Source organism: Jaculus jaculus, chromosome 5 (genome assembly GCF_020740685.1).
Source record: "Jaculus jaculus isolate mJacJac1 chromosome 5, mJacJac1.mat.Y.cur, whole genome shotgun sequence".
Classification (NCBI taxonomy): domain Eukaryota; kingdom Metazoa; phylum Chordata; class Mammalia; order Rodentia; family Dipodidae; genus Jaculus; species Jaculus jaculus.
In genome coordinates, this window is record NC_059106.1 from 131,699,692 (window position 1) to 131,727,451 (window position 27,760).

General features: G+C 37.6%; 1 protein-coding gene across 1 annotated transcript in view; it reads left to right on the forward strand.

The window, feature by feature from the left end:
- Positions 1-27,760, forward strand: part of P3h2 (prolyl 3-hydroxylase 2) — a 134,693-nt gene that overhangs the window by 85,062 nt on the left and 21,871 nt on the right. Inside the window, exons 2-7 of the mRNA XM_004654269.2 lie at positions 19,645-19,797; positions 20,516-20,705; positions 24,249-24,380; positions 25,050-25,192; positions 25,501-25,590; positions 26,740-26,780. Coding sequence (XP_004654326.2) covers positions 19,645-19,797; positions 20,516-20,705; positions 24,249-24,380; positions 25,050-25,192; positions 25,501-25,590; positions 26,740-26,780 — 749 coding nt within the window. The remainder of the gene's footprint in view (positions 1-19,644; positions 19,798-20,515; positions 20,706-24,248; positions 24,381-25,049; positions 25,193-25,500; positions 25,591-26,739; positions 26,781-27,760) is intronic.

The window sequence follows — 27,760 nt, forward strand, 5'->3', positions numbered from 1 at the left end:
ACATGCACTGGGTGTTGGCCTCGGGTGCTGCTATGCAGAAGCTCACACGTAACTGTACTGCTGGCGGTGAATATGCTAAGGAGAAATCCAGAAAAGCTCTTTAAAAATCTCTTTCCCATTACCCAAGCTGTTGTTGGAACTTGCTTTGGTTAATGTTAGAAATCAAATATATTTACCATGCTGGTGCTGGCTCCATATAGTCAACAGAGCCTCCGGATCCCATGTGTGTGCTATTTAGTCTCTGGAAGTAATATCTGTTTTTGAAATATTTTTTAGGATGATTCCCAAATTTTTGTAACTAGAGAGCCACCCGTAAAATAGTACTTATTTTTTCTCTTTCTTGAGAGAGCATCTGAGGTTGCTTACATTTATACTACTGAAAAGAATTGCATTATTACTATCATTGACTTGTGCTATTGCCTGACATAGGAAGTGATTAGAGAAGGCATTTCCCTACGGTCATGTATCACTACTTCCTTGAACAAAATCTTTTGAGAAGTGAAGAGACCCTCCCTATTTGACAGAACAATGGGGAGGGGACTAAAGAACAAATGCACTGGACATAGAGAATGTGGTGAGTTCCAATAGTGCAGAATCTTGAGTTTGGAGCTAAGTTGCAGGCAGTTTAGGATATATTTTTTTTTTTCCTTTGAGGAATAACCTCAATGTCTCCACACATTCTTAGTCCCCTAGCTTTATTTGCCATAACTATGATGAGCACACCAAAGCTATGAATAAGTCATTCTATGAAGACAGATTTGAGGCAGCAGAAGAAAGGACCTTAGATGGCCAAAAAGCTGAAATGGGCTGTTTCTGTTTTGAAACATAATACGTTTCACATCCCTGGGTGTATTCAAGCAGAAGTTACAGGACAGTTGACAGAATTTTGTGGAGGATTCAGAACACTAAAACAGAAGATTGGGTTGTATAGGGGACCCTGAAGGGCTTTTTAATCTCTTTGATTTTAATGGGAAAAGCAGTGAAACTTTGTTAAACTTACAGTTGGTTTTTGTTTTATGGACTTGTAATTTATACAAATCAAATTCCACATAACATAAAATAAAAGTTAAGAATTGAGGATATGGTTCTTAGCATATGCAGAAAGTAATCCATCTTAAATGATTAAGATTAGGGCTGAGGATATAGCTCAGTGGTAGAGCATTTGCCTAGCATTCTCAAGTCCCTGGTTCTCTCCTTCTCTCTCTCATGCACAAACACACACACACACACACACACACACACACACACACACAAGATTTTTCACATACCCCAACTAGTAGAACAATAGCAAATACACTTGTGTGTAGATTTTTCTCTATCATACCCTGCTCATGGGACACAGATGTATTGACTATAAGCTGAAGGCAAGGAGTGTTAGAAGAGCTAACCAAAGGCACAAGAATGAGCACGATGCACAGATACCTGCCTTCCTAGCTGAGCTGTAGAAAATACTTAGCTGGGCTAGAGAGATGACTTAGTGATTAAGGCACTTACGTGCAAATCCTTTTCAATCCATTTTCAATTCTCCAGGTCCCACATAAGCCAGATGCACATGGTGGCACATGCATCTGGAGTTTGTTTGCAGTGGTGCACCCATTCTCTTTCGCTGTCTCTAATAATTAAAAAAAATCAGAAAAAAAAGAAAATACTCATCCAGGAAATACAATATAAATAGCAAATGTGACCTCCCTGTGACACACACACACACACACACACACACACACACACATGCACACACACACACTCGTGCCACACAAATGGTCCCTATCCACACTTCCTCTAACAGCTTACTTCCTGTAGACCTTTTATCACCAGATCCATCCCCCCAAAAAGGTTGCTGTTCAAGCAACAGTGTAACAATTAAGACCTTACCCAAAGCAGTTTCCAAAAGCACTGGATTTAACTTTAGCTTATTCAGAGAAAACAGAAAAAATTCTAGTAACAACCCCAATCTTTCCTAGGGGGTGGAGTGTAATGATGACTAATTCTGATCCTACCATTGCCAAGTGGGGAAATCAGTTACTCTGGACCAATGCTCTTGCAGATGTGATATCTTGAGGGAATAGTTTGAGCCAAGTCAAATCAGGATGACAATGAGAGACAACTCTCACAAAGACCACTGGGCCACTGCTGTTCCTCTTTCTTGCTATCGTGGAGGGATGTGTGGCGATGGGATTCAGCTGTTCTACAGAAAGTGAAAAGGGCCAAAAGGGTCGCTAAGAGAGGTTTGTAATTCACTGAAGCACCCTTTCTCAGTTTTCAAGTTTAGCTTTTAGAATAGATTAAGCCAGTCAGCCTATTGACAGGCACAGAAGTCTTTCTGGGAATTTGTGACGTCTTCCTGTGGAGATCCCCACAATCGTCCCTGGCACAGTGCCCTCATGTTGCAGACAAAGCAGTTGAGTCAGAGAGCTTGAGTGACCTGGGAAGGGCCCTCAGCAAGGCACAGGCACCACCAGAATGAACGAGCATGTCTCTTGACTGCAGGTCTCACACTGTGGCCTTTTCCCACTTCTGCCTCCTTCCTCACACGACCAGGGAGGAAGTGGCCGCACACTGAGGACATCAGCTTGAGAGACTGGGACGAGTGAACAAGAATGAGATGGTAGTGGAAAGGGAGCTCCATCCTGAGGCCAAGGCCCTGGGCTGGCCAAGCAGACTGGCATTCTTATTGACACAAGCTGTAGAAGGCGAGGACACCTGGCTGAAGTCTATGTTGATTTATAGGCATTCACAATGCAAATCTCCCCTGTTCCCCAGCTTCAGCCATGGTCAGGTCTGTAGGAGCTCATTTTCAGACCAAATTCTTTCTTTCTGAGCTCCCACTCTCCTTAGCTATGGAGACCTCATCTAGCATAAATCTTCTCTTCTGTATTCAGGTATAAAACCCTGTTCATCCCTCAGAGTTGATCCCAAGAGTCCCTTGTTTATGGAATCTGACTTCTGTGTCTCCAGTAATGCACTCTCTAGTAGCCATTATGCTGGTTGGTCTCTACTCTACTCTTCTCTCAGAGAAATAAAACTTACTTGAATGAAAAAAGAAATTACAATGAAATTAACACATCCATATATAAGAAACTCTCTAACTGAAATTGATCTTCAGTCATACCTGTCATTTTACAAACTTGTGGACCCTCACTCCTCAGATCCAAACCACATCTTTCCTTTGAAAGCTAACATAGCCATTCTGTTCCTAACTCCTCAGCTGCAAGGTATAAATACTTCTCATAAATCAAATGTGTATTGTTAATATTTTTATCAGCAAATGTTTTCCTCCAAGTAGATAAATTTCCATAGAGTAGTTCCCTTCAGCAAAAAATACCAAGAAAAAAATAACAACCCTTTCCTCACTATTTTTTAAGTATAGGAAAAGAAGATATTCACTGATAACTACCCCAAAACCAAGTTCTTAATAAAAATACAATAGCTTATGTGCATAAATAGCAAAGTGCTTATTTATTGAATCTTAATTTTGTTTTCATCCCTTCTCAAGCCGTTTGCCCATGGCAAGGAGCACTGGTCCATTATCACGCCCAGTCCTGGAAAAGATATTTGAAAACCCAGCAGCAAGCAAAGCCAGGGTTGTTAAATCACCATCTTCATAAAGGATGTCAGAAGTCCTAAGGGAAACTATTTACAAGGAAAATCTGTTTTCTCTTTGGAATTTACAGGTTTTAGTTGTCTATTTTTTTCTCTTCTTACATGTGTACCCTTGCCCTCTCTCCTGTGGCAAGAATCCAATCCTTGTCCTTCCATGGACAGGTCCCTCACTAGTAGCTCACTGAAGTGGGTGGCTTTTCAACTAAATGCACTTCTACTAATCAAAGTTTTCTAACAAATGCTCAAACTTACTCATTTATATCTGGTTTTTAAGAATTTTAAAAATGACCTACTAGTTCCAGTTTAAATAGAGGAAATGTCACTCATTTTAAGTGTATACTGTCACATTACTTTCTTTTTCATTTCACTAACCATATAACTAGTATTTGTTACCTTTGCTATAGATCTCACAATGTTATTGACTCTTTTTATCTTGATGTGATTTTTTAAGACACACTCATGCCATGCATACCTACAAAGTATGATTGGTAACTGGCTCACACATCATAACAATAGCATTTAATTAATGTTTGATAAATATACAACTGTATAAGTGGCCATTAATCAACTTACTTTTAAAATATATTTATTTATTTATTTGAAAGAGAGAGAAAATGGCACTCCAGTGCCTCTAGCTACTGCAATCAAACTCAAGAAGCATATGCTATGTGCATCTGGCTTATGAGGGCATTGGGAAATTGAACCTGTGTCCTTAGGCTTCACAGGCAAGCACCTTAACAGCTATACCATCTCTCCAGCCCATTCATGGACTTCTTAATGAAAGCCTAAGGTGGATCAAAGCAGTGTCACTTCACCGGGAAGGGTCTTAACTTTTCATGAGCAAAGTAGAGCATCACTAATGCTTTTTCTGCAAATTAATTCATTTATTTTTAAAATTTATTTTCTGTTCGTTTTAATTTTTCTGAGAATATGAATCTGTAGCTCAGGCTGGCCTTGAATTCACTATGTCACCCAGGCTGGCCTCAAGTTTACAATCTCCCTACCCCAGTTTCCCAAGCGCTAAGTGTCGCCATGCTAAGCTGTGTGTGTGTGTGTGTGTGTGTGTGTGTGTGTGTGTGTGTATGTGTGTATAACTTGAAAATCTCTTAATCTTCTGAATATGGGAGAGGAATGTCCTCAGCACTGTACCCCCCCCCCCCCAAGAGAACAAATGGAGAACTCAGAAGTGATGCTGGTTGATTGTCATGCTGCTGGAAAGGCATCATGCAGGAAACTTGAGAGGTCTGGTAGAGTGAATAAGAGTTGAATGTTCACAGAAGACACAGCAGAGGAAATGTGTCTAAGCTAACCACTAAAGAGGAGTGAGATATATCAGGTGAAGACTTACAAAGATATACATCAACTACAGGAACACTATGGGGAGGGATGGAAAACAGTGAATGTCTGGGACCAAACTGAAGGGAATCAGAGTGCAGAAAATGAAATAGAATAGTCAGAAGTGAAGGTGGGCAGGTAAGCCAGGACCAATTGAGAAGGAGCTAGGTTGAAAGTTCCCCTTAGACAAGTGGGAAAAGAAAGCTGTTCACTATTCTGAGTCAGGGGGATAAGGTCACACTTGCATTTAGAGAGCACCATGGTTGCCATTTGGTAAATAAATTAAAGGAAGCAGGACTTCACAAGAAAGTCCTCTATGCTGTTTTCCTTTGTGATGTCACACACACCCAGACACCCACACCCCCCCCACACACATACACACACACCACACACAGATACCCATGAGAGAAATAGAGATTTTCAGAAGTTCATAAATTTTATATAAATTGTATAAATCAAATTCACTAGCTAGAACTTTTTCCAGAATGATGCCTTCCCTTTTCTGTGCCTCAAATAGTTCTTAGGGAAATCATGATTCTCTTCTACTTCTACTGACTTTACACATTCTTTGCATTTCTGTTTCTTCACATGCCATTAATACATACCAAATACATGTTTTTAAAATAACAAAAGAATAAAAACTAGTTAACTATTACTTTTCCTGAGTCTACTTAGATATATAGCTATTAATATTTCCAATACAATTGTTTCATTTTGGATTTATGTCATGTAAATGGAATCATACAATAAGACTTACAATCTGCTTTTTTCATCACAGAGTATACATAGATAGCTTTTTATCTCAATATTCTCAGTGGATACATATTCATATTATTATGTCTTTCTTTGTTAGAAATTTATTTTTAGTTTAATCATACTGGAGTTTCTATGAAGTCTTAGAAATCATGCTTCACAAAATGGCATTTACCAGTCAAACTTCTCTTTTTTGTGTCCTGGTATTCTGGGTTTTCATCATTTATTAGAAACTTTATAGCAAAGCAAAATAGTGCTAAGAAAGTATCTTCCCCTTGGGAGATTTTCTGTATTAAGGAAATATTTCACTTACAACATAATGAAAGGAGATGCCTAAAGGAAGGTCTTGATCAAACATTTTTTTTAAAAGAATCCAAATGAGAGGTTTAAGCACCATAAATAAAAACAGATGCATGATTCTGGAATGCTTGTGAGAGAATGTGCAATTGTTTTGACATTTTGTTAAGTCTTGTCCTAAAATAAAAGTTATAAGGGTAACCAGATATTTTAGTTTTCCTTTGCCACTCTTTTTCTTCATCTTTTCACCTATCCAGTTTTAATGTCATCATGGTTCTATCAAAGTCATTTCAAGAAGCTTTTGTAGAAAACACACTGAATTGAAAAATGTGGTGATTTTATTAAGCAATAAAGGAGGAAAAAATCATGGTATTTGCATGGTAATAGATGTATTTGTAGTAGTGTGGATTTAAGATTATAAATAAATAAAATTGTGTATGCATATGTGACACGAAAGTAGAAGTGAAACTGTCTAGGAAAACAAAGGTGACTCTTGGAGGGGAAGGGGCAGGGTGGGATGGAGGACTGTGTTCAAAGTACATTATCACCATATAAAATATTCTTACGAAGCCTAGTTCTGTGAACAATAAATGCATGCCAAAAAGAAATCAGAATGCTCAAATTTGATTTACACCTTCATAATTGATCTTATCATTGGGAGAATACAACATACAGATTATAGGCATGAGGTCTGATGTGAGACAGTACTGAAATTGGAGTCAGACTCAGTCACTTATTAGTTTTAGTTGTCTCAATTGCAAAATTTAGTTAAGCGAAGCTCACTATTATTTTCCACTTTTGAAATGTGGTATATTGTTTCCCAATGCTATTGTAACAAAATACCACAGGCAGAGTTGCTTACACAACAGATTTTATTTTCCACAGCTCTAGAGAGGGAAGTCCAAAATCAAGGTGGAGGTCAGAATTGGCTTCTCTTGAGACCTCTCTGCTGTGTGGCTCATAGATGTCTGAATATTCACTCGACCCTCATGTGGTCTTTTCCCTGTGCAAGTGCCTCTGTGGTGTCTTTTCTGTGCCCTAAGGTCTTCATATATGAATACTAGTCAAGTCATAATGGGCCCTTTGGCAGTCATGCCATTTGAACTCAGTTTTCCCATTGAAAGCCTTATGTCCAAATTCAATCACATTGTAAATCCCTAAAGCTTAGGGCTTCCATACATGAATTTGAGGGAGCTCACAGCCATTTCATAACAAAGTGATATATTTCAAGTCACCTGCATATTAAATACTTGATAATAGTCATAAATATTAGTACTAGTCTTCTTTAACATTAATGCTTTTGATTTGAGACATTAAAGTATCAATATATGAACAGAGTATATGTCATCATGTTTCAAGATAATTTATATTATATTTCTTTATAAATATAATTTGTAAGAAACTATGGTTCACATATGTAAACACACATACGTGTGTGTATCTGTGTATATGTGCACCTTATTGCTTTTGAAAGCTGTAACTTTTACCCAGGAATTTGCTGTTAGATTCTTTTACATTGAAGCTGGCTTCTGAAAGGAAGAATTTAGGTTCCCACTAATCTTGCTTTCACTCAGGATTTCAAGCATCCCAGCTTCCTGGAACAGGAAGGCAGAAGGTTCATAACTAGCACTTAATGAAGCATTTCCCTTGGTAAGTTCCTCTGCTCACTTGGGGCAGAGGGCAAAGATTAATGAAAGTGTAACAGAATCTCTCAGCTTTACTCTCCTCAAGTAAGAAAGGCAACTTTAAAATACAAAAAGCTTTAGATTATTGAAAATTCAGTATCAATAACCCCACTGAAGAGCAGTCTCACTGAAAGGAGGGTAGGGGAAAGGGTATGCAAGAATATTTAACATTTTCAAAAATAAAACAAATATTTTGCAAAGTGGACTTGACTGTGGATAATGTGATAATGTAGCTTTCTATCCCCATGCCCTCCCTGCCAAGTGAACGTTTGTTCTCTGATACTTGGGATTCTAGCTCAGGTAGCGCTTGCTACTCAATGGGATTATTCTACTCCAGCTGTCTCCATTTGGACCATCCTATGGAATTCGTGCAAACTGTAATCCTAGACTTTCTCCCCTGCAGTCAAATAGAGGTGTTTCTGTAAAAAATAAAATAAAAAAGAAGAAAGTGACTCTCTTGTAAAATTTTCATGAACATCTGAAAATATAGAACAATATATACTTAGCTTTCACACTGTACCTCACTTTGGCATCAAACTACTTTTTCAGTATCCTCTGCCACTCCATACCCCATTCTATCAGTTAGGCTCCAAATAAAACAGTCCTCACACATGAATGAGACTCTTTCCCTATGTCTATTGATGAGACAAGATCTTCCCAATGTCCCTGCCTCTGGAAATCCCATCCTTTGATAGGCCCTTACAGATGTTATGTTCAAATTAAGAGCTGCACAGATACTTCAGATCAAAATTTACCCATTCAGACATGCTTGTTCTACTTTGAGTTCTTAAAGTAAATGTTTTCAGCTCCCTTACGGTCCCTTACTTGACCTTAAATCACAGTTTTAATTTCCCACCATGTCCTTAAAATTATAAAAACAGTAATTATCTCAGTACGGTCCCTGCATCCCACCCTCTCAGTTGCAGCATGGGACATTTCTTAGATGTTGAGCAGAGTGAATTCAAAATGAAGTTAACTAGATTGAGTCTCAAGACATAAGGAAATATAGTCTAAATTGTCATGTGCAGACAGAGTTGGAATGCTGCACTCCATAATTGGAAGCTCATAGTGGCAGACTTTTCTTAGCACCCACCAAGCATGCAACTGCTAACCTCTACCACAGTTTAACATTACAAGAGGATGGGAGCCAATGTCAACCCACAGTTTATGCAAAAGTGAAATCAGAAACCCCAAGTTTTTCTAGCCACTGAATATAATTTCACAGTCTATTTGATATTTTTCTAGGATGTTCTTTATTTCAACCCAGTCTCCTCATTTGAACATTCTCATTTAAACATTGTCTCTTCTATTCTCATTAAGAGTCACTACAATTGCATTTGGTTTATTCTGGGTAGTTTGGAGAGTGTTTCAATTTGTCTCATTCTGGCTGCCACTGTTTTGAGCAGGGAACTTGTTAAAATGTATATTTGTTTAAAAATGTAGACTTCATTTTCTGGTTAAAAAAGTCATTTCATAATTGGCCATTTCATCATAGGTGTGGTTAAGTATACCAGAAAAAAATCTTACTTTAGGAGAAGAGCATCTTGTGAGTTGCAGCTCTTCTTTCAGGACACATGAGCCCCTGAGAACACTTCCTACTCATATTTCAGTTGTTTTATTCCAATGGGAGGTATTCCACCAGATGATGTCAATAAGCCATTTCAATGCATTGTGTGGGTTGTAATGACAAGTTGGTGAGGATTTTATAACTAAAGACATTCTCATATCAAAGATAGTGACATTTCTTCCTTCAATCAAATAGAATCTCAGAAACCAGACTAGTCTTTAGAGCCATTCTGAAGTTGACATGAAGGGTTTTGGTCAAAATAGTTTGAGAAATATGCAATAAATTATTCCATTTTCGGATATTTGTCATTCAGTAGTAAAATGAGGACTCCAAATGCCTCACTCTACAGAAAATTGTTTCACTTCTGATAAAGTTGACCTTAGATTTTCTAAACTAATGATAAAATGATTTTGTTAAGTCTTTGAACATCAAGGAAATATACTTAGTGAGATAAGAGCTAACTATAAAACCATATGTTATTTCTTGATCTTCTGGGTTTTTACAACTCATCCCCAGTGAAAATTTCTCCTTGTCTTTCTTTTGGGGGTCTAAGATTCCAAGTGAAATGTTGCTCAGAACTCAGTAGACCACATCTTCAGTCAAGATTCTACGTTGGCAAGAAAATGTACTTTGAATATTTTACCATTGCATCAACCTGATCAAACTAAATGATAATTTCTCCAATCCACAACAAAATTTGTAACCATGAGAACCGTTTTTTTTTTTTTTTTTTTTTTAAGCAAGGTCTTTCTCTAGCCAAGGATGACCCAGAATTTACTATGCAGTCTCAGGCTGCCCTCTTACACTGATCCTCCTCCTCTGCCTCCCTAGTGCTGGGATTAAAGGTGTATACCACCATGCCTGGCCAAACCTTCTAATTTCTATAGTTGTTACTATCGACTGTACTGGTTTGCTGCCATGGGAATGTTAAAGCTGTCCTTGATGTTACATTTCTTTCCATTGATCTGCGTTTTTATGTGAGAAAAGGAAGTCTAGTGGTTTTCTGAGAACCTTTCTTCCTCTCTAGGAGGATCCTCTTAATCTTAGTTATTCTTATAATAACCAGGTCAGTTTTACAACTCAAAGGATATCATTAGGTATATCAGGTAGCCCCAGTCTCATACCCTTCCCACTGCTGAGAGATTAACAGAATCAGACATTTCCCTACCAGAATCAGACCTTTTGGGTTTTATTTTCAAATTCCTCTTTAAAATGAAACAGGATGTATTTTTAGTGAGTACATTCAAACACATGTAGATATAGATACCATTCACATCTACTTCCATATTTTTAGGAGTAAAATCCAAAAGGCCATAGGTTTGTGTTCATCAGTTGCCATCATCCACTCCTGGTCTTCCTTGCTTCATGTGACTCTGTGGTCCTGACCTGCTAAAAGGTGGTGAGGAAAAACCCTATTTCATAAGCACACCTGTGGCACTCCAGTGGCTCCCTGTCCATGTTGCTGTGCATCTGAGACACCCACATGTTTTATATTCTTTGGGTCCCTTAGTACATCCCATTTTCCAATGGGATTTTCCTGAATGTTCTATGTTACCATGACTTTGCATTTCTTTCTTTCTACCAGCAGCCAAGGTGATTGCCACCTACTCACTCTGCCCACTGGTCCTGTAGATCCTTAGTTCATTTTACTGTTCATCTGTATAAGTCTTCTTGTCCTAACCAGACTGAATCTAATGAAAGATCAGGACCTTGTCACATTGACTTATATTCTCAGAAGTGTGAAGGCCACACTTCTTTCTCTGACAGAGGTGATCATCAGACACTTGCTGCATGGGTGAAGTTTGTACTATCTCTGTTGAGATAATGGGGACTGGCATGTGTTTGTGAAGGTGTAGTTTAATCAGAGATATAGATTCCAATGAGAGTTCTGCCACCGATGTTCTGGGAAAACCTGTTACCAAAGTATTATGAGACAGTGAAGCTGTATGATTTAAGGAGGCTTTAGAGCCAATTTCCCTATGATTATGGGGAGTTAGTAAATGTGAGATAAAGCAGATGTCACAAATTAAACAGTGTTCATGGAGTAACACAATTGATACTACCTCACATGTTTAGGCCATAAGGAGTTTTTCCCCAAAATTTAGCTTCCTCAGAAACTCCAATGGACTAGAACTTTCCTTCTACTACACTCTGCTATCTAAAGTACAGAGAATGTTTGGGGTTATTTGCACTCTGAATATGGCAGAGATATTTCATTTCCTGTACATCTTGAAGGTCATGGCTATGACTGGGTGCAGGAAAAGGTGCAGATGTGAAGCCAGAGGAGCTCTGGAAATATTGAAACAACTCTGTCATAGAAACTCCCTTCTTAGTAAGACTTTGTGGCCTTCCAGGTTTGGAGCACCTTTAGACAGCCTGGCCATTAAGTACTTGGAGAGACCTCAGAAGCTTCTGGATGTTTTCTTCAGGAGGGGTCTTTGGAGTGAATTTCCCCTTGGCTTGTGGCCACAGAGTGTTCCTTTTCATGCATTGAAATGAGTGCTTAGAGATCTCCCCATCCCTGATGGAGCAAAGGCTTACATTTCTCAGGAAGAATTTGGCATATTTATATTACCAAAAAGGTACATGTTGAAAAGCATCTCATTTGCTTGTTTGCTTTTCTTGCATTTCCTGTGGTGGAGTATTTGGGGCATAACATTAAATTTTCATCATAAACAGACTGAGGAAATCAAGTGCATTATAAACTGTAATGGTAGAATATATTTGTAGTTCACAAATGCTTAGGCCCTTTTCAAATATATGATTTTGCCAAGCTCCCTCCAGTGTTATTCTAGCACTGATGCAATATTCCCAAGGTCTGGCCAATTACTCTCTGTGGTCCACGGGACTCCTGTGTAACAGGGTTACAGCATACACAGGACACCTAACCCCACACGTTCACTCTTGTCCTCAGCCTCTCACTTTTTGTCTGACAATTATGCCTGTCACTCCGTTATTGCATAGAGTACACTGCAGACATAAAACCTTTTGATGTTGCTTTAAAAAATATCTTGAAGATGGGAAGAATCTGTCCCAAGTGTGTAATAAACTATATCACTACTGACTGATTTTCAACGGTGTTTCAGAAGCAGAAATCCATAGGTACTTGTCATAGTAGATACATTCAAATGACTATGACCTTGTATGGTTTGAGGAAAATGTGATAAGGCTGTTGATACCTGCAAAGATATAAGTCAGACTGAGTGAGGAGACCTGGCTCTAGTAAAGTGATAGTTGGCTAGAACTTTGTAATAGGTCACCAGGGAAAGATAAGAATCTACACTTACCAGACTGAAAAAACAGGCATCGGCAAAACAAAGTTTATGAAAAACAACTTGTCCCAGCACAATTTTCTACAGAGTGTTGCAAATTCATGTTTGTGACATTAGTGTGCCCTTGTAAAGAGCCATCTAACACTTCAGCACTAGGGTCAAAGTAGTGGGGCTCATCTCCCAGCTTCTTGAATTTCACATTCCTATTGTGAGATGTCCCATAAATGACCACTTTTATTGCTGTTGTTTTTATAATTTGTACTCTAATGTGCTTTAAAGTATACAAGGATAAATTCTTTTTTATATAATTTTCAAAATACATTTTACTTTTATTGATTTATGAGAGAGAGGTAAAGAAAGATAAAATGGACATGCCAGGACCTGTAGCCACTGCAAACAAATTCCAGATGAATGTGTTACCTTGTAGATCTGGCCTGTTGGGTCCTGGAAAATCAAACCTAGGTCCTTTGGCTTTGTAAGCAAGTACTCCAACCACCAAGTCATATCTCTAGCCCTACAAGGATAAATTCTTTCTAACAGCCTCAGAAACTAGATGTCCTTGTCATGATGGGCAAAAATAAGTGGAATATAGTTCTGAGTTTATGTAAAGGGGTTCTAGATTTCTATTATTTTTGTAGTGATAGACTAAAATGAGATTATTTGCACATTAAAGTGATGACTACCACCACAGTCATGGAATGCTGCAAAACTCTATTATGAAATAAGTGGCATTTACTTTCAGAAGAAATTTTCAAAGAAAAAGTTATATGTCCAAAAACAGTAGCAGGAAGCAAATGTCAAGGGTCTTGGCCCAGACTTTCTTTTTGGTAACCATTAGTCATCCTCTGACACCTCAAGGGAGACTGCTGGACAAACACCATAGAGGCCAACATGGTCGGCTCAGTTGCTCAGTCCATCTCTGTCCTCTGTCTTTAGACCCAAACACAATAGCAACATACCAATAAACCACACATACCAGTTTCCTTGGCTCTGAGGCCAGGGTGACTGCTCCACATTCCATCACTGAGACACAGCACCCCGCCCCTGCCTAGCAGCTATCCAAGCTTTGGCTGCCCTTTCCTTAGGAAGCTGGACACTGTGCAGATGGCTTAGTGGATGTTGTCCAATTAAGCAAGCACTTACTTTTTGGCTAATACCCTGAGGTTTGCTTTTTACCATCAAGAGGCTTCTGTTCTGCTTTAGCATCTATATTTCCTTGACTATTAGGTTTTATTCACATAGAAATCTTCTGGACAGGCTAGGTAATGGAATCTGTTATTCTAATGAGTGTGTCGCCTCACTAACAGTGGCTGGCCACCGTCAGTGTTCAACAGTAAGATGTACACATCAGCTGAGGACATCACTGGAGTACTAAAATAGTGACAGTCTATTAATCGAACTCAGCACCTTAACTAATTTAAAAAGAGCACATAAACAGTCTGGTAAAAGAAAGTATGTTAAAAAAAAAAATTCTCCCTTCCCAACTTATTCCACAGAGGAAATGTTACTCTCAAGAGTTCTCATTTCCACTTTAATCCTTACCAAATAGCATTTTAGAAGCCATAAATATTTACTCATAACCATGACTACATTCTAGACTAACATTCCATAAGTGCAATGATAGCCTCATTTTTTACACTGGCATGGACACCTAACTTCTGAATTCTTTGAGAACTTTAATGCAAGAAATTTCTGAGTGTTCTTCATTGTGGTGTAAGAAAAATATACAATCTCTACAAATTTCCACTAAGAAGAGAAATATCTTTCAACTGATTTATATGTTTTCTATATCCAGAAAATATTTGAAAGACCTGACTAAAGTAACTATTTTATAATTACATTTTTGAAGTGAAAAAAATAAGATAACCCAAAAGAAAGTATACTAAAGTCACATCGACATGCTGCATACTCAACATAATATGCTAACTGTGAAATCAAATTTAGTTCTGAGCTTACTAAATTAAAGGCAGAAAGAACCATACAGTGTAGCATGTGTTTCTCTATGTATACTAAAATTGATTGTATACATTTCTCAAGACATGCTATTATTTCCAATTACTAAATTATGAACATTATTTCACATATAGGTATTTTTAAGTTGTATTAATACAAAGGCATCGCTAGGAAATAAAATACAGACATTTTATATAGCTACTTTGTGATTATCTAAAATCAAGACTTTATTCTATGGCCATTTTTAGGAAATTAAAAAAAAATAAAATCCAGTCATCTTAAGCAGCATTTGTATTGGATAGGTCATCACTTATGGGATTAGTTTATTCCATTTGCTCAAAGAAACTACTAAATTTTATTTTAAAATATGCGGTTTTTCAAGAGTTTTTTAACCACAAAAGCACAGAACAACCTTGGATTTTATTATTAACAAAATTATTTAAAAAGTACTTGTGCCTTCAACACCTTTCACTGTGATTTTCTGCTCCTCAATAAGGGAAGGTCGCTTGAACCTGTCATGGACACATTTATCATACATGGAACCACCATAGACCCAGGGGCTGTTTTTAATTTGGTCAATCTCATGAGGACTTTTGGTCTCACAGCAGGAACCCCTCGAAGTCGGCCTGAGCACACAGCACATGCTGACTTTGGAGCTTTCCTGACCTTCTTAATGTACAGGCAAACAGTTCTATTCCCAGGGGCTTTGGACAGTCTAGTTTTGTTAGAGGCTGTATTCTAGGAAAGTCTATGATGGTATGTCAAATGTTGAATCATTCCGACTCTGGAATAGGAGAAGGTAGGGGCATGCATCAAGAACATGTTTAATATGTTGTTCAGATACATACATACATACATACATACATACATACATATATATATATATATATATATATATATATATATATGTTTACTTATTTGCTTTGGGAAAGGAAGATTAACTTAAATCAATCTTAGATAAATTTGAAGATGTAAAAGTGAGCAACTGTTTGCAGACATGACCTGTGTCACTGTCTATATCTTAGAGCTTCAGAACAGTGAAGATTTCCACTTGTACCTCCGGAAGTTTTGGGTTTTCTCTGACTACTTCCTTTTCCTCTTGCAAATTTGCTGATTAGAACACAAAGACGCAACACAACTGTGGTTTGGAAAGCAAAAGTCTTTAGTGTCTAATTAAGTGATTGTCAGTTGATAAGACATACCATATGTATTTAGAAATCCTTGAAGTTGCTGTATTACAAAACATAAGTAAAAGGCCAAGGCAAAAATATAATGTCATATAAACATGTAATGTGTAATATTGGATATGTCCCCAAAGCAAGAGTAGCTAATATAAAGTATCTTCTTCTGAATGGAAAATGTTGATGTTTGAGTGGAAGAATGGATGGTCAGTCTGTTGGGTTTGCCTCAAAAAAAAAAAAAAAAAAAAAAAAAAAAGACAGCAAACAAAGTGATGTCACACGCTGTGTTTCTGAAGCACAAAGGCTGTTGTTTGTTTCAACGTGCTTTATAATCAGGCTTTTTCCTGCAGCTTACATCTCACAAACTATTCTGAATTTCATATTTGAAATATTATAGCTTGAAAAGTGACTAGGGAGGTAGCTTGCCTTGTAAGTATTAGGGCTTGGGATCAATTCCCACTTTAAAAAGCCAGGTGTGGGGGCACACACACTTGTAATCCCAGTGCTACGGAGGTGGAAGGAGGAAGATACATGGGAGTCACTGGCCAGCCAGTCTAACCTACTTAGAGAGGTCCAGACCAATGAGAAATCCTGTCTGCAGAGAGGTTACAGCGCCAGAGCAGCACCAAGGCTCTGATATATACACGTGCGCCATTTCACAAGCACCGTCGCGCTCACAAACATGTACCCTGAGTGTCTGCCTTTTATATTTCCCTCATTCAGAAGAGAAGAACTTGTATGTTTTGATCCACTTTTGCCTTTTTAAATAGTTTACTTATTTATTTGAGAGAAAGAAAGGGAGAGAGAGAGCTGAAGAGAACGAGCACACCATGGCCTCCAGCCACTGCAAAGGAACTCCAGATGCATGCAGCCCCTTGTGCATCTGGCTTGCATGGGTCCTAGAGAATTGAACTGGGATCCTTTGGCTTTGCAGGCAGATGAATTAACTGCTAAGCCATCTCTCCAGCCCCACTTTTGCTTTTGATCCACGTGTCTCCTGGATTGAAAAGCATTGTTAGGATAAGGCCGTGGAAGAAAGGAGAATGGAGGACAAAGAGGGGAATGGAAAGAAAAGAGGAGGTGACTGTCTTTGTTACATAGCAAAGTAAAAGCATCTGCTGAGTTATTGCAGTGCTACTCTGCCATATAGCTCCTTCCTATATAGCAGTCTCAGCTGTCACTTAAAAATGTGTGTGAGATCTTGTTATAGCCCTCCTTAAATTTCTTCAATATTTTCCTCTTGCACTTCTCCTTGTCATAGTCTGTGAGTGATCTGTCCTCCAGTTTCTATTATCTCCCTCCCCTCTACTGTGCTTTTAAAACACTTTATCCAATTCAGGGCCTTTCCACTTAGCTTTATTTTGCCTGAAATGTTCTTTCTCTGCTTAAGCTTATGACTTGATTCTCTACTTTTAGTGCTCAGCTCAAAACTTTGTCTTCACTTCTCCTTCCTGCCCAAATCAGCCTTGTTCTGACCTTCTTTCTTATCACTTACTATAATTGCAAAGTATTTTCATTGATTACTACTCGAGGTCTATTTTCTCTGGTGTAAGTATAAGCATATGCAAAGCACAGCTTTGGTCTGTATTGGTCACATGGGTATTCTCATCAACTATGGAATAGAGTTTGTGCAAAATGAACATTTGCCAAAATGATTGGATAAAATGAATGACGTGAAGAATTCCAGTATAACTGGATGTGTTTGTCTGACTAGGAAAAGTGTCATTATAGGAAAAGCTTAATGACAGATTAGATGAATTTTACTAGAAAGACTGGAACATTGGAGCCAATTCTTCGAGGTATTTCCTCTCTCTCTCTCTGGGTGGGGGGGATGTTGGGAATTGTACTCAGTGTTTTATGCTGCTGTACATTATAAGCACACTATCACTGACATACATTCCTAGCTCCAATCCTGAAGTTTTTCTATGTAATGGTACAGTATTTGGAATCTCTCATGTCTAGCGGGTAGCTTCAAAATGTTTGTGAATTGTGTACCTAGCAAATGCCTCCTTTATGACTAGGTGTGGAAGATGACCTTTGTGACTGAAGGATGAATTTCCTCACTGGACCATGGAGTGTGACTTCTGGATGCTTCCAGGGTGTGGATTTAGTGTTCATTTCTTTTTCCATGCTGTATGACTGCCACATACTGTTCACCTTCGTTCTTCCATCTGAATGGAATGACACAGCACTTCTTTAACGCTTTTTTCATTTCTTCCCAGGTCTTCTAACCCACTTTCACAGTTTCACATGCTTTATGTAAAATCAGTCCATATTCTTCATTTGTTCTTCTCTTCACAATTTATTTTTCTACTGCATAGAATTACCCTATATTAGACTCACCTATACCATGGTTTCTTTTTAACTATGTCTTAAATTAAATCAATGAGGAGCCTTTAAATGAAATTTTCATTTAGTTTTGTCAGTAGAGTAGTGGATAGTTTCTTCTTTAATTGAAACCTTGTACTTATGAGGCTTTGTGATAATCTTTATCTTTATGACATGGCATTATATGCAATATATATATATATATATGTTCATATAGAATTTCATTTTCATATTAACTGTGTTGATTTAGTCCCTACATTCACATATAAAATGATGGTTGATTTTATGGACTCTAACAGACGTTTTAGTTTTAAGAGCTGATTTACCATAATTTACAAGCCAAGGTCTAGTGTATGAAGTTTTATGGTTTGGTATGAAGTCATAGACTCTCCATATTTCTATGAACATGATGGTATAAATAAAAGGTCAATGTTATCAAATTTAAGACAAGGAAATCAATTTGTCAAAGTTGGCTTACTTTTTCACCAGTCAATGAGTCATATTCACCTGTGATTATAAGTATGGTATACTCAGTATGCATGGTGACTTCATTAAGGTCTCATTCTTTTGGTACTGTAAAGCTTATGAGCTACATTCACATGTACTATATCATTTTTATCAATGTGTTAAACATACACTCTGCTTTTACAAACATCACATATTTGCAAAGTGGTAGCAAGTGACAAGCTTTATCTAGCCCCTTTCCACCAAAAGCTGTGCTGGGTATGCAGATATTCTCAGATAGACATAGCACAGGGCAGAGTGTGGAATAACAATAAAAGACATGAATGCAGTATCTATAGGTTTGAGGAAGCATCTGTTAATGGCAGAATTGAGGGATAAGTACCATTTCTCTGGGCATCATCACAGGACAGTGACTCAGGGGACTTCCCAATCACTATTTCTTTCTGTCGTTTAATCACTGAATAGCTACACTGTCAAAAGAACTAGCTCAGTATCTTACTATGTCTTGTGATTTAGTATTTACTTGTTCAGTCACAATGAGTTTTCATTTTTTCACACTTTAAAAGAGATTAAACATACTTTCACTTTCATGACAAACTGCTAATTTGAATATTGCTTTTTCTGATACAAAGTAAACAGATCTTTCTGTGGACATTCTTTGTAACTCATACTGAGTAAACATACTGGACATTGAGCAAATTTAATTCAGTTTTGTTTTAAAAAAAAAAAAAGACCTATTTTTCCGTGAAAACTGGTGTAAATCTGTTTAGGGGGAGGTTGGCAGTGTCTGTGTAATGATTTTTACAAAGCAGTCCTTTTCCTTTAATGTGAATCAGTTTTAAGTGTAGGCTCCTATTCATGGGACTAGTTTAACCCTTTTCATTTTCCAATCTTCACTTTCTAAATCCAAAGAACAAATACTGTGCAAGGCAGAGTTACTGAAGTTTATAACTTAGAACATCAGAGGTACATTTGTAGTTTCATTTTCAATGTGAACAGAAGAGGAAAAGACAGAGATGGCCTGGGTGCCAACAACCCAGGCAGCTCTTTGTCCAGAGTAATCATAAAGTGTGTAATAAATTTGATCTGGAATACTGTCTTCACTGTTATCTATGAGACTTTGGAATGATCCTTTCATTTCTCTGAGCTTAGGTTAGAAACAATTGGCTTCAGTTGGTCCTTTTTTTTTTTTTTTTTTTTTTCTGCAGCTTAACCAGCTGGAAAAGGCAGTAGAAGCAGCCCACACCTTCTTCATGGCCAACCCTGAGCACATGGAAATGCAGCAAAACATCGAGGATTACAGAACCATGGCTGGGGTGGAAGCCTTCCAACTTGTAGACCGAGAAGCCAAGCCACACCTGGTGAGTGCTGGGGATCCCTGACCCACTGCACGTGTCTAAGTGCTTCTGTTTCACTGACTCAAAGCTCAGTAGTACAAATGGCTATCTCAAGAGGACTCCAAATTTGTAATAATTTTTATACTTTCATTATTCTCAGAATTAAATACTGTAGTTGTTGAAGGTTTTGTCTCAACGCCAGTGTGCGTGGATCATGGTCACATTCTTGTCTCCGGCTCCCAGTCTAGAGCCTTGTCCATTGCACCTGCACTATTCAATGCAGAATTTTACAAAACTGCATAATTATTTACAGGATGAAATTTTATTTGATTGCACGCTCTTAGGGATTTTTATCTTTAAGTTGCCATTCTCCAGTATCACTCTAGAAAATGGGGGAATACGGAAGACTGTTTTAGTAGGGCAAGACTTGGAAGTGATGCTGCTCTATTCATGTCTGCTGTCCTGTCCTTGTTCGATTTCCCTATCTACCAGCAAAGAGATGAGCATATACACCTAATTTCCAGGAAGACACTGCAATTTATTATCACCCTGGTAGTGCACTTTTTGGTAAGTTCATTCTTATGAACAATTATTTGAGCTCAGGGATATTACAGCCAGGTGCCCACTGAAAGCTTTCCTTACCTTCCGCAACACAAGATTTTACTGTCCCACCTTCCTGAATGGTCACAAGGATGTGTCTGTCCCAGTCTCTGCAAAGCTGATTTGTTCTGTTTCCATGCAGGAGAGCTACAGTGCAGGAGTGAAGCACTATGAGGCTGATGACTTTGAAGTAGCAATTAAGTATTTTGAACAAGCTTTAAGAGAATATTTCAATGAAGACATGGAGTGCCGAGCACTATGCGAGGGGCCTCAGAGATTTGAAGAGTATGAGTACTTAGGGAATAAAGGTAGCCTCTATGAGGCAATTGCAGGTAAAGTTGATTTTTTTATTTTGTTTTTCTTCATTAAAATAAACAACAGGCATTTTGTTAAACTATCTTGACAACATAGGAGAAAAAATATTTATGTGTACTAAACTTTTGGTGGTTGTCTTCTCAAAAATTTCTGGTATATTTGCATATTTGTGTTTATAATTATTTCATTTATATAAGATAGGAAATACTCTATGTCATTCAATATTTTTTTTTTGTTTTACTTATGCCTAATCAAGTAAGGCTTTTTCATATAAGTACATATATACTCCTCTCATTGTACTTAATGGCAAGACAATATTCCTCCACAATTTATTTGACTATCTTAATGATGAATACTGTAGTGGTTGTGATTTTTCATTACTGTACATAATGCTGCTGGTGAGGTGAGATTCACTCCTCATCCTGGATTCTTAGGTTTCATGTTTACGATGAGGTTATTAGGCTGGTTCTTGATCTTCTCCATCACTTGTCACACAGATCAGCATCTCTGAGTCTTCTGCTTGGGTCCCTCCCTACAGATTCCTCTTCCTTTGCTAATAAGAAGTTTGTATCTCAGGAAGATTAAGTGTTGTGGCTAAGAGAAGGTGGGAATCAAGTGCAGGCTTTTCTGAATCTAGTCCCCACACTTTGACAGTCTTTGAAAATTTGGCACACTAATTTGTAAAAAATAAAGCCCATTAACAAATGCCTGTTGAAAAGAGATAGGAAAATGAAAGCTCATGTTCAACTAATGTGGAACTGACTAAAGCCCTAAAAAGCACTTATATAGAAGCTCAAACACAAGCCTAGGAGGCTACCTTTCAATCCAACAACTGATTTGTTACCAAACATTGGTAGACACTTTTTTTAGTAGTATTTAACACTTCCTGGGTCTCCATCTCATTTATATCAGCCTCGCTTAAATGAACACTGTATTTTTAACTAGCCCTCTGCAAACACCTCCTTGTTGCTCTTATAGTGCATGTCAAGTTGAGCACTAGCAGTCAAAATTCTGAACTCACAGGAACATTTAAATACCCTTCCCCTCATGGTTTATGACTATCAAAATGTAGACTAGAATCAATGTATCTATTAGATTCAGAATCACCAAATGAAATTACTAAATTTTCAAGAACCCTACTGTCCCAAATAAACTCAAGGCACCTAAAAGCCATACATTAAATAAATTATTTGGGAGAATTATTTCCAGATGTTTTATTTGCATTGACATCCTCAAGATCCATTTGCCTGCATTGTTTTGTGAGCATGGCTCATTTAAATGTCAATTTTATGTGTTTTACCCCATGATTGGTCATTTTTTTCTTTATAATTAATTGTTTTGGGGGTAACGGGCAAACATTTTATTATATTTCACTATGCTGTGGCACATGTGCCCAGCCTCCAGCTTGATAATACCTATAAACCTGCTCTATGGTTGTCCAGGGATCAGGTTTTGCAATGTCCTAGATCCTGTAACAAAATTGAGCACCTATTCCACAGGTTAGTATTTAGTGGAGGTCATTGTTACCATAGCACCTTGGTTGCTCAGAAAAAATAAAGATTCCCTCACTATTTTGTTACCTCTTGACAGCACTATCACCACCAGCTTCATAGCTTCCAGTGATGAAAAATGTTTTTAAAAAGTCATAGAGCCTACAGTCTGAACCAAATCTTACCAATTATAGAAATATAGTATATCTTCCTAGGAATTTGAAGCATAACCAATTTATTATGAGATGAAAAAATTCTCAAAGTATTTCTTTCCACTCACATGCCTTGTACCTCAAGCTTATTAAAACATATCCATTGCATGATGACATTTGAGGTAAAAGGAAGGCAAGAAGTGCAACTAATAAAAGTAATGTGACGACTATTAATGTGCAAATACTTGTCTAGTCCCAAAATACCCTGAATTTGGAGAAAAACTGGTGTTTAATGACAAAATGAATTACAGTATTTGAATTTCAGATTTCAAACAAACATTAACAGTTGAACCAAAGAAAATGACTTCTGAATGCAGCTTTTCTTATCACCATTTTTTTGGTGAAGTCCTGAAGGTTCCCTTCGTCATGCTTATTGCTGTAATTTATACCTGGTTTTGAAAAAATATATATATATTTTCTCCAGATTTTGGATGATTGGTGGATAGTTTTTCTATTTTTTCTTTTCTTGTCACTTGGAGTTAGAAGAAATGTGCATTATAGAGGACCGCAGAATGTGAAGTAAGAGAACACATTTCAAGGCCATTTATTTTTTTTATGCAATGAAGCAGCTTGTGGTTTATTTCTGACATTCTAATCAAATAGAAAGACCCATTCTTCACCTCACATTCATAAGTAAAGTTAAAGAGCTGTAGATTGTGGAAGTGAGTCTATTCGCTGTCCTAAGTAGGGTTGAGTGAATCAGGTATAGGAAACTGGCACATTTTATCACACCTGAGAGAATGCACCTTTCCTTCCTGTGTCTGACCTCACTCTGCAAGATGTTCTTGATCCACAATTAACACTGAACAGAGAGTCTCTTGAAAGATGGCAGATGTGACAAATAAAACTGTGTAACCCTGAGGTCAAGTGATTTTGTCATCCTCCTCAAGGAAACCTAGGCTGCCCAAGTATGACCGAATAATTCCTGTCATGGAAAAGACTACCTTCATCTTTCTTATTTAAAAAAAAAAAAAAAAAAAAAGCAAACTTAGGAAAAATGGAGGCAAGTGTTTCCTTCACCATTAGCCACGTGTATTTTCCTCAGCACTTGCTTTGATGAAATAAACCCTAGAGCTAAAGGAGCATGAAATCCCCTACACTTCAGGATCATCGCTATTTGCAAACGAGAACACAGAACAAGCAACATAGAAGAGTGATCAAGGAAAAGGAAGACAATTGCTTCTTCCAGTCCTATAGTAGTCATTCTTTCCCCTAGTTTTGCCAGACCCTGGTCAATACAATACCCTTTTATTAGAAAATGCAATGACCAGGTGACAAACTGATTTGTAATTGGGTGAAATAAAATTCTGAGTAATAAATGTTAAGTAATGATGTTTTTCATTTCCCCTTTAGGAAACATTAGACAGGTAAAAGGAGAGGGAGAGAGAGAGAGAGAAGGAGAGAGAGAGAGAGAGAGGGAGTGTGTGTATTTCTCTGATGAACCCTTGCATGCATGGCTATTCCATTGTCTGCATGGCTTCTTAGGCTCACAGAGATGTGAAATTCTAACCCCAATTTCAGACACTTTAGGTGCTCTAGTAGCTAAAGGAAGCTCAATGTTCTTAGATAAGAAAGTCCTCATTCCGTGTGCATGGCATTGTGAGATGGTAGGTAGGGAGGAAGCTGTTGCAGAGAGGGGCAGTGTTGGTGTAGGGCAAAGACTGAGAGCCACAGGTTCAGCATCCAGTGCATTTCATGATCTCTGGCAAGACCTATGGCAAGCCTCTGTCTTTCTGATGTTTTCAGGCCAGCACTTACAAGATTGTGTTCTGTCTCTGAGTGTGGTAGGTGAGGCACTCCAGATGGAGGTGTGGGTCTCAGCAGCCCAGAGGACATGGCTCTTGTTCTTTTCTTCCAGATCACTATATGCAGGTGCTGGTCTGTCAGCATGAGTGTGTGAGGGAACTTGCCACACGCCCAGGCCGTCTCTCTCCAATTGAGAACTTTCTTCCTTTGCATTATGACTACCTACAGTTTGCCTACTACCGAGGTAAAGTGAGGATCATCTGTGAAGACGTTTAGGAGTTGTTTTCATTGTTGTGGACTTAACATGGTCGTTCAGCCCTCTACTGGATTAATTTATCAACAGAGCCACTTGGGCTTACATAGTTTCATTCACATTTTTATGCTGTCACAGCTAGAACAAGAAGAGCAGAAGGACACAAGCAGAAAGTGAAATGCAGAATTTAATACTACACTTATCCCCACCCCCCAAAAAATCCCATGAGACTGACAAAATGTGATTTTTCAACTTAATTTTAATAGGAAAGAACTAATATGATAAAAGTCTCCCTATCTTCCTATCTTCAAAACCCACTTTCACACCCTTCAGCCAAGTTTATCATACTCTAAGCTTTTATACATAACTAACAGAATAATTCATAGTTGAAACACCTGGATGGTGTGTTGTAGTATTTGCCTACTTGTGTGGTTAGAAGGGTCCTCCAGAGCATTGGAGGCTCTAGGAAGAACATCCCACAGGCATCTCAGTTTACAACACACTTTCCTCTGACAGGGATTGACATTTTGGGATCACTTATACTACTCATATATTACGAAATCAATATACATGTTGAGGTATAATATACACATTAAATACATGTTAAACTACTCAGGGAAGACCTAGTCTGACTCACCACACAATGCCTTGTCCTTGCAGTTGGTGAATATGTGAAAGCTTTGGAGTGTGCCAAGGGCTATTTGCTGTTCCATCCTGATGATGAGGATGTCCTGGACAATGTGGACTATTATGAGAGTCTGCTGGATGACAGCATTGACCGGGGCTCCATTGAGGCTCGAGAGGTGAGATCAGAGCTCTGAGACAACTTAGTCCTCAAGGCACAGCACCTCTCTTAATATCTAACAATGTAGTAAACACCTTAGGTTTTAATTCTTTCAAACTCTCATCAGGCCATAGTGGTCTGTTTCTCATGCATGCTAGCTGTGACATTTGGTTGGCATTAGAACATTCCTTTTTCATTTTTTTTTTTTGAATGCAAGTGTTAGCTCATTAGTCATTATCTAATAAAAACTATTTCTGTGAGAACATTTAAAATCATCTCTTGGCTGTTATTCAAATCCGAATGTCTTTCTTTTATTTTTTCCTTTAGGATTTGGCAATGTTCGTGAAACGTCATAAACTGGAATCTGAACTGCTAAAATCAGCTGCAGAGGGTCTGGGATTTTTATACAGTGAACCGGTAAGAGCAAAGTGGGGAAAAAATGTTCCCCAAAGAACATCTTTCTGGAATTTTACTTGTATTTATTCCACATGATTTTTATTTAGGGAGAATCCATAGGTAATTCTTTGCCTGGGCAGGTTTTGAAATATTTTAGCTACACATATAGAATTGATAAACAACTGTTCCATCTGATATCTGAATCATGCCAATTTCTTTCAACCATGCATAGTACATTCAACATTTTTTATCCATAGAACAATGACCTTAGAATACTTTACCAAGAGTGGGATTACTCTACCAACAAAACATATGATATCTAAAGTTAATGTCCATTGCTTTTCTAAGAAAAACTTTCTGATAAATTCACTGCTGTTAGTGATACATAAAAGTGACAGTCTACCAACTTTATAAGCAAGAAACATTAAAAGCACTAGTATTATTCAGGCACTAGATGCCAAATGATATTCCATGGCAATTTTAATATATATTCCTTTGATGACCAGCAGGTCATCCATATAGTTACATATCCTATATAAATTACTTAGGTGTGGAGTTTATTCATTTATCAGTTATTTCTTTTATTGTTGATGTAATATCCATATTAAATGTTTATTAAATTATTAACTATGGTGCAGTTTTTAGTTGTTCTTATTTATGGTGTATTATAATCTTAAGTTGACACATTTAAAAATCACATTTTATTTTGACATAGTATTTCCACTGTAGTGTTTATGCCTATCCTTACCTATTAGTTTGAAAAAATGTATTGCCCCAAGAGACAGCAGAACATGTCACTTACTCACTTCATGGTCTTGTAGAGATAGTTAATCAAGATGAACTTGTTTGCTTATGTTCTACTCATGAACCATACAATACTTAGATTGAATGACCTTTCAAGCTCTTTCTACTGATAAATTTCATGTCAATTTCTGTAAAACAAGAACAAATGTCCAAGTTAATTTCATACTATTTTCACTTTATTTGTTCTCTACTTTACCAGAAGTATATCAGCCTTTTACAGCTAATTTTTCTCAATAAAAATATTTTTATAAATAGTACAAGTTTCCTAATGTTAAATTTTCTCAGTGTCTTAAGAGTATTTAATTTTTTCCTGAAAGTGAAGTTTTATTAACAAAGTTTATTAATTTTTGTCTTAATTGGAAATAGAATTATTGGATCAGATATGGGGGACGACAGGATGAGAATCGGTAAGTCCTCTCCATGCAGAGAAAGATCATGCCTGAAATAAAAAGAAATGCTAAGAATCAGGAGAGTGTATAAAGAACTTAGCTCAAGGAAATTAGCAAAAGCAAAGTAATTAAGAATTTTTAACTGCAAATTAAGACCTGATCACTTTTTTTTTTTTTTTTTAAGGTAGGATCTTGCTGTAGCCCAGGCTGACCTGGAATTCACTATGTAGTTACAAGTTGGCCTTGAACTCAAGGTGATCCTCCTACCTCTGCCTCCCAAGTGCTGCTATTAATGGTGTTTACCACCACACCTGGCTACCAATCACTTATTTTTATTTTTTGTGTTTATTTTTTATTTACTTGTTTGAGAGCAACAGAGAGAGAAAGGCAGATAGAGAGAAAGAATGGGTGTGTCAGGGCCTCCAACCACTGAAAACGAACTCCATACACGTGCGCCCTCTTGTGCATCTGGTGCATCTGGCTAACATGGGTTCTGGGGAATCAAGCTTCGAACCAGGGTCCTTAGGCTTCGCAGGCATGCACTTAACCTCTAAGCCATCTCTCCAGCCCCCAATCACTTCTGTATGACTTCATGTAATCAGTTTCTCCCTGGGTCTCCTAAATTTTCCTTAAATGAAAAAATTGGACCAGGGTTCTCTTAACACCAACATTCTATGATTACCAACCATAAAAACATGGATACTGTTTTAATAAATAAATGAAGGAAGCTTATGAAATTCTCTTTGTGATAGTGAATCTTCTTACTTTAGAACTATATATTAAATTAGATGTAATAAATATCACAAATTAAAGAAGTGACAGTCAGCATTCTTCAGGTCATTGAGAAGAACTGCACAGAGGGAATGTATATTTTGATTTAGTGATATGGATGGACTGGTGTACAACAGGAACCTACAACTCAAGATCATAGACTGCCTGGGGAGAGTATGGTAACCTTTGCTGTTGAACATCTTTATTCAATGGGAATTGTTATTTTC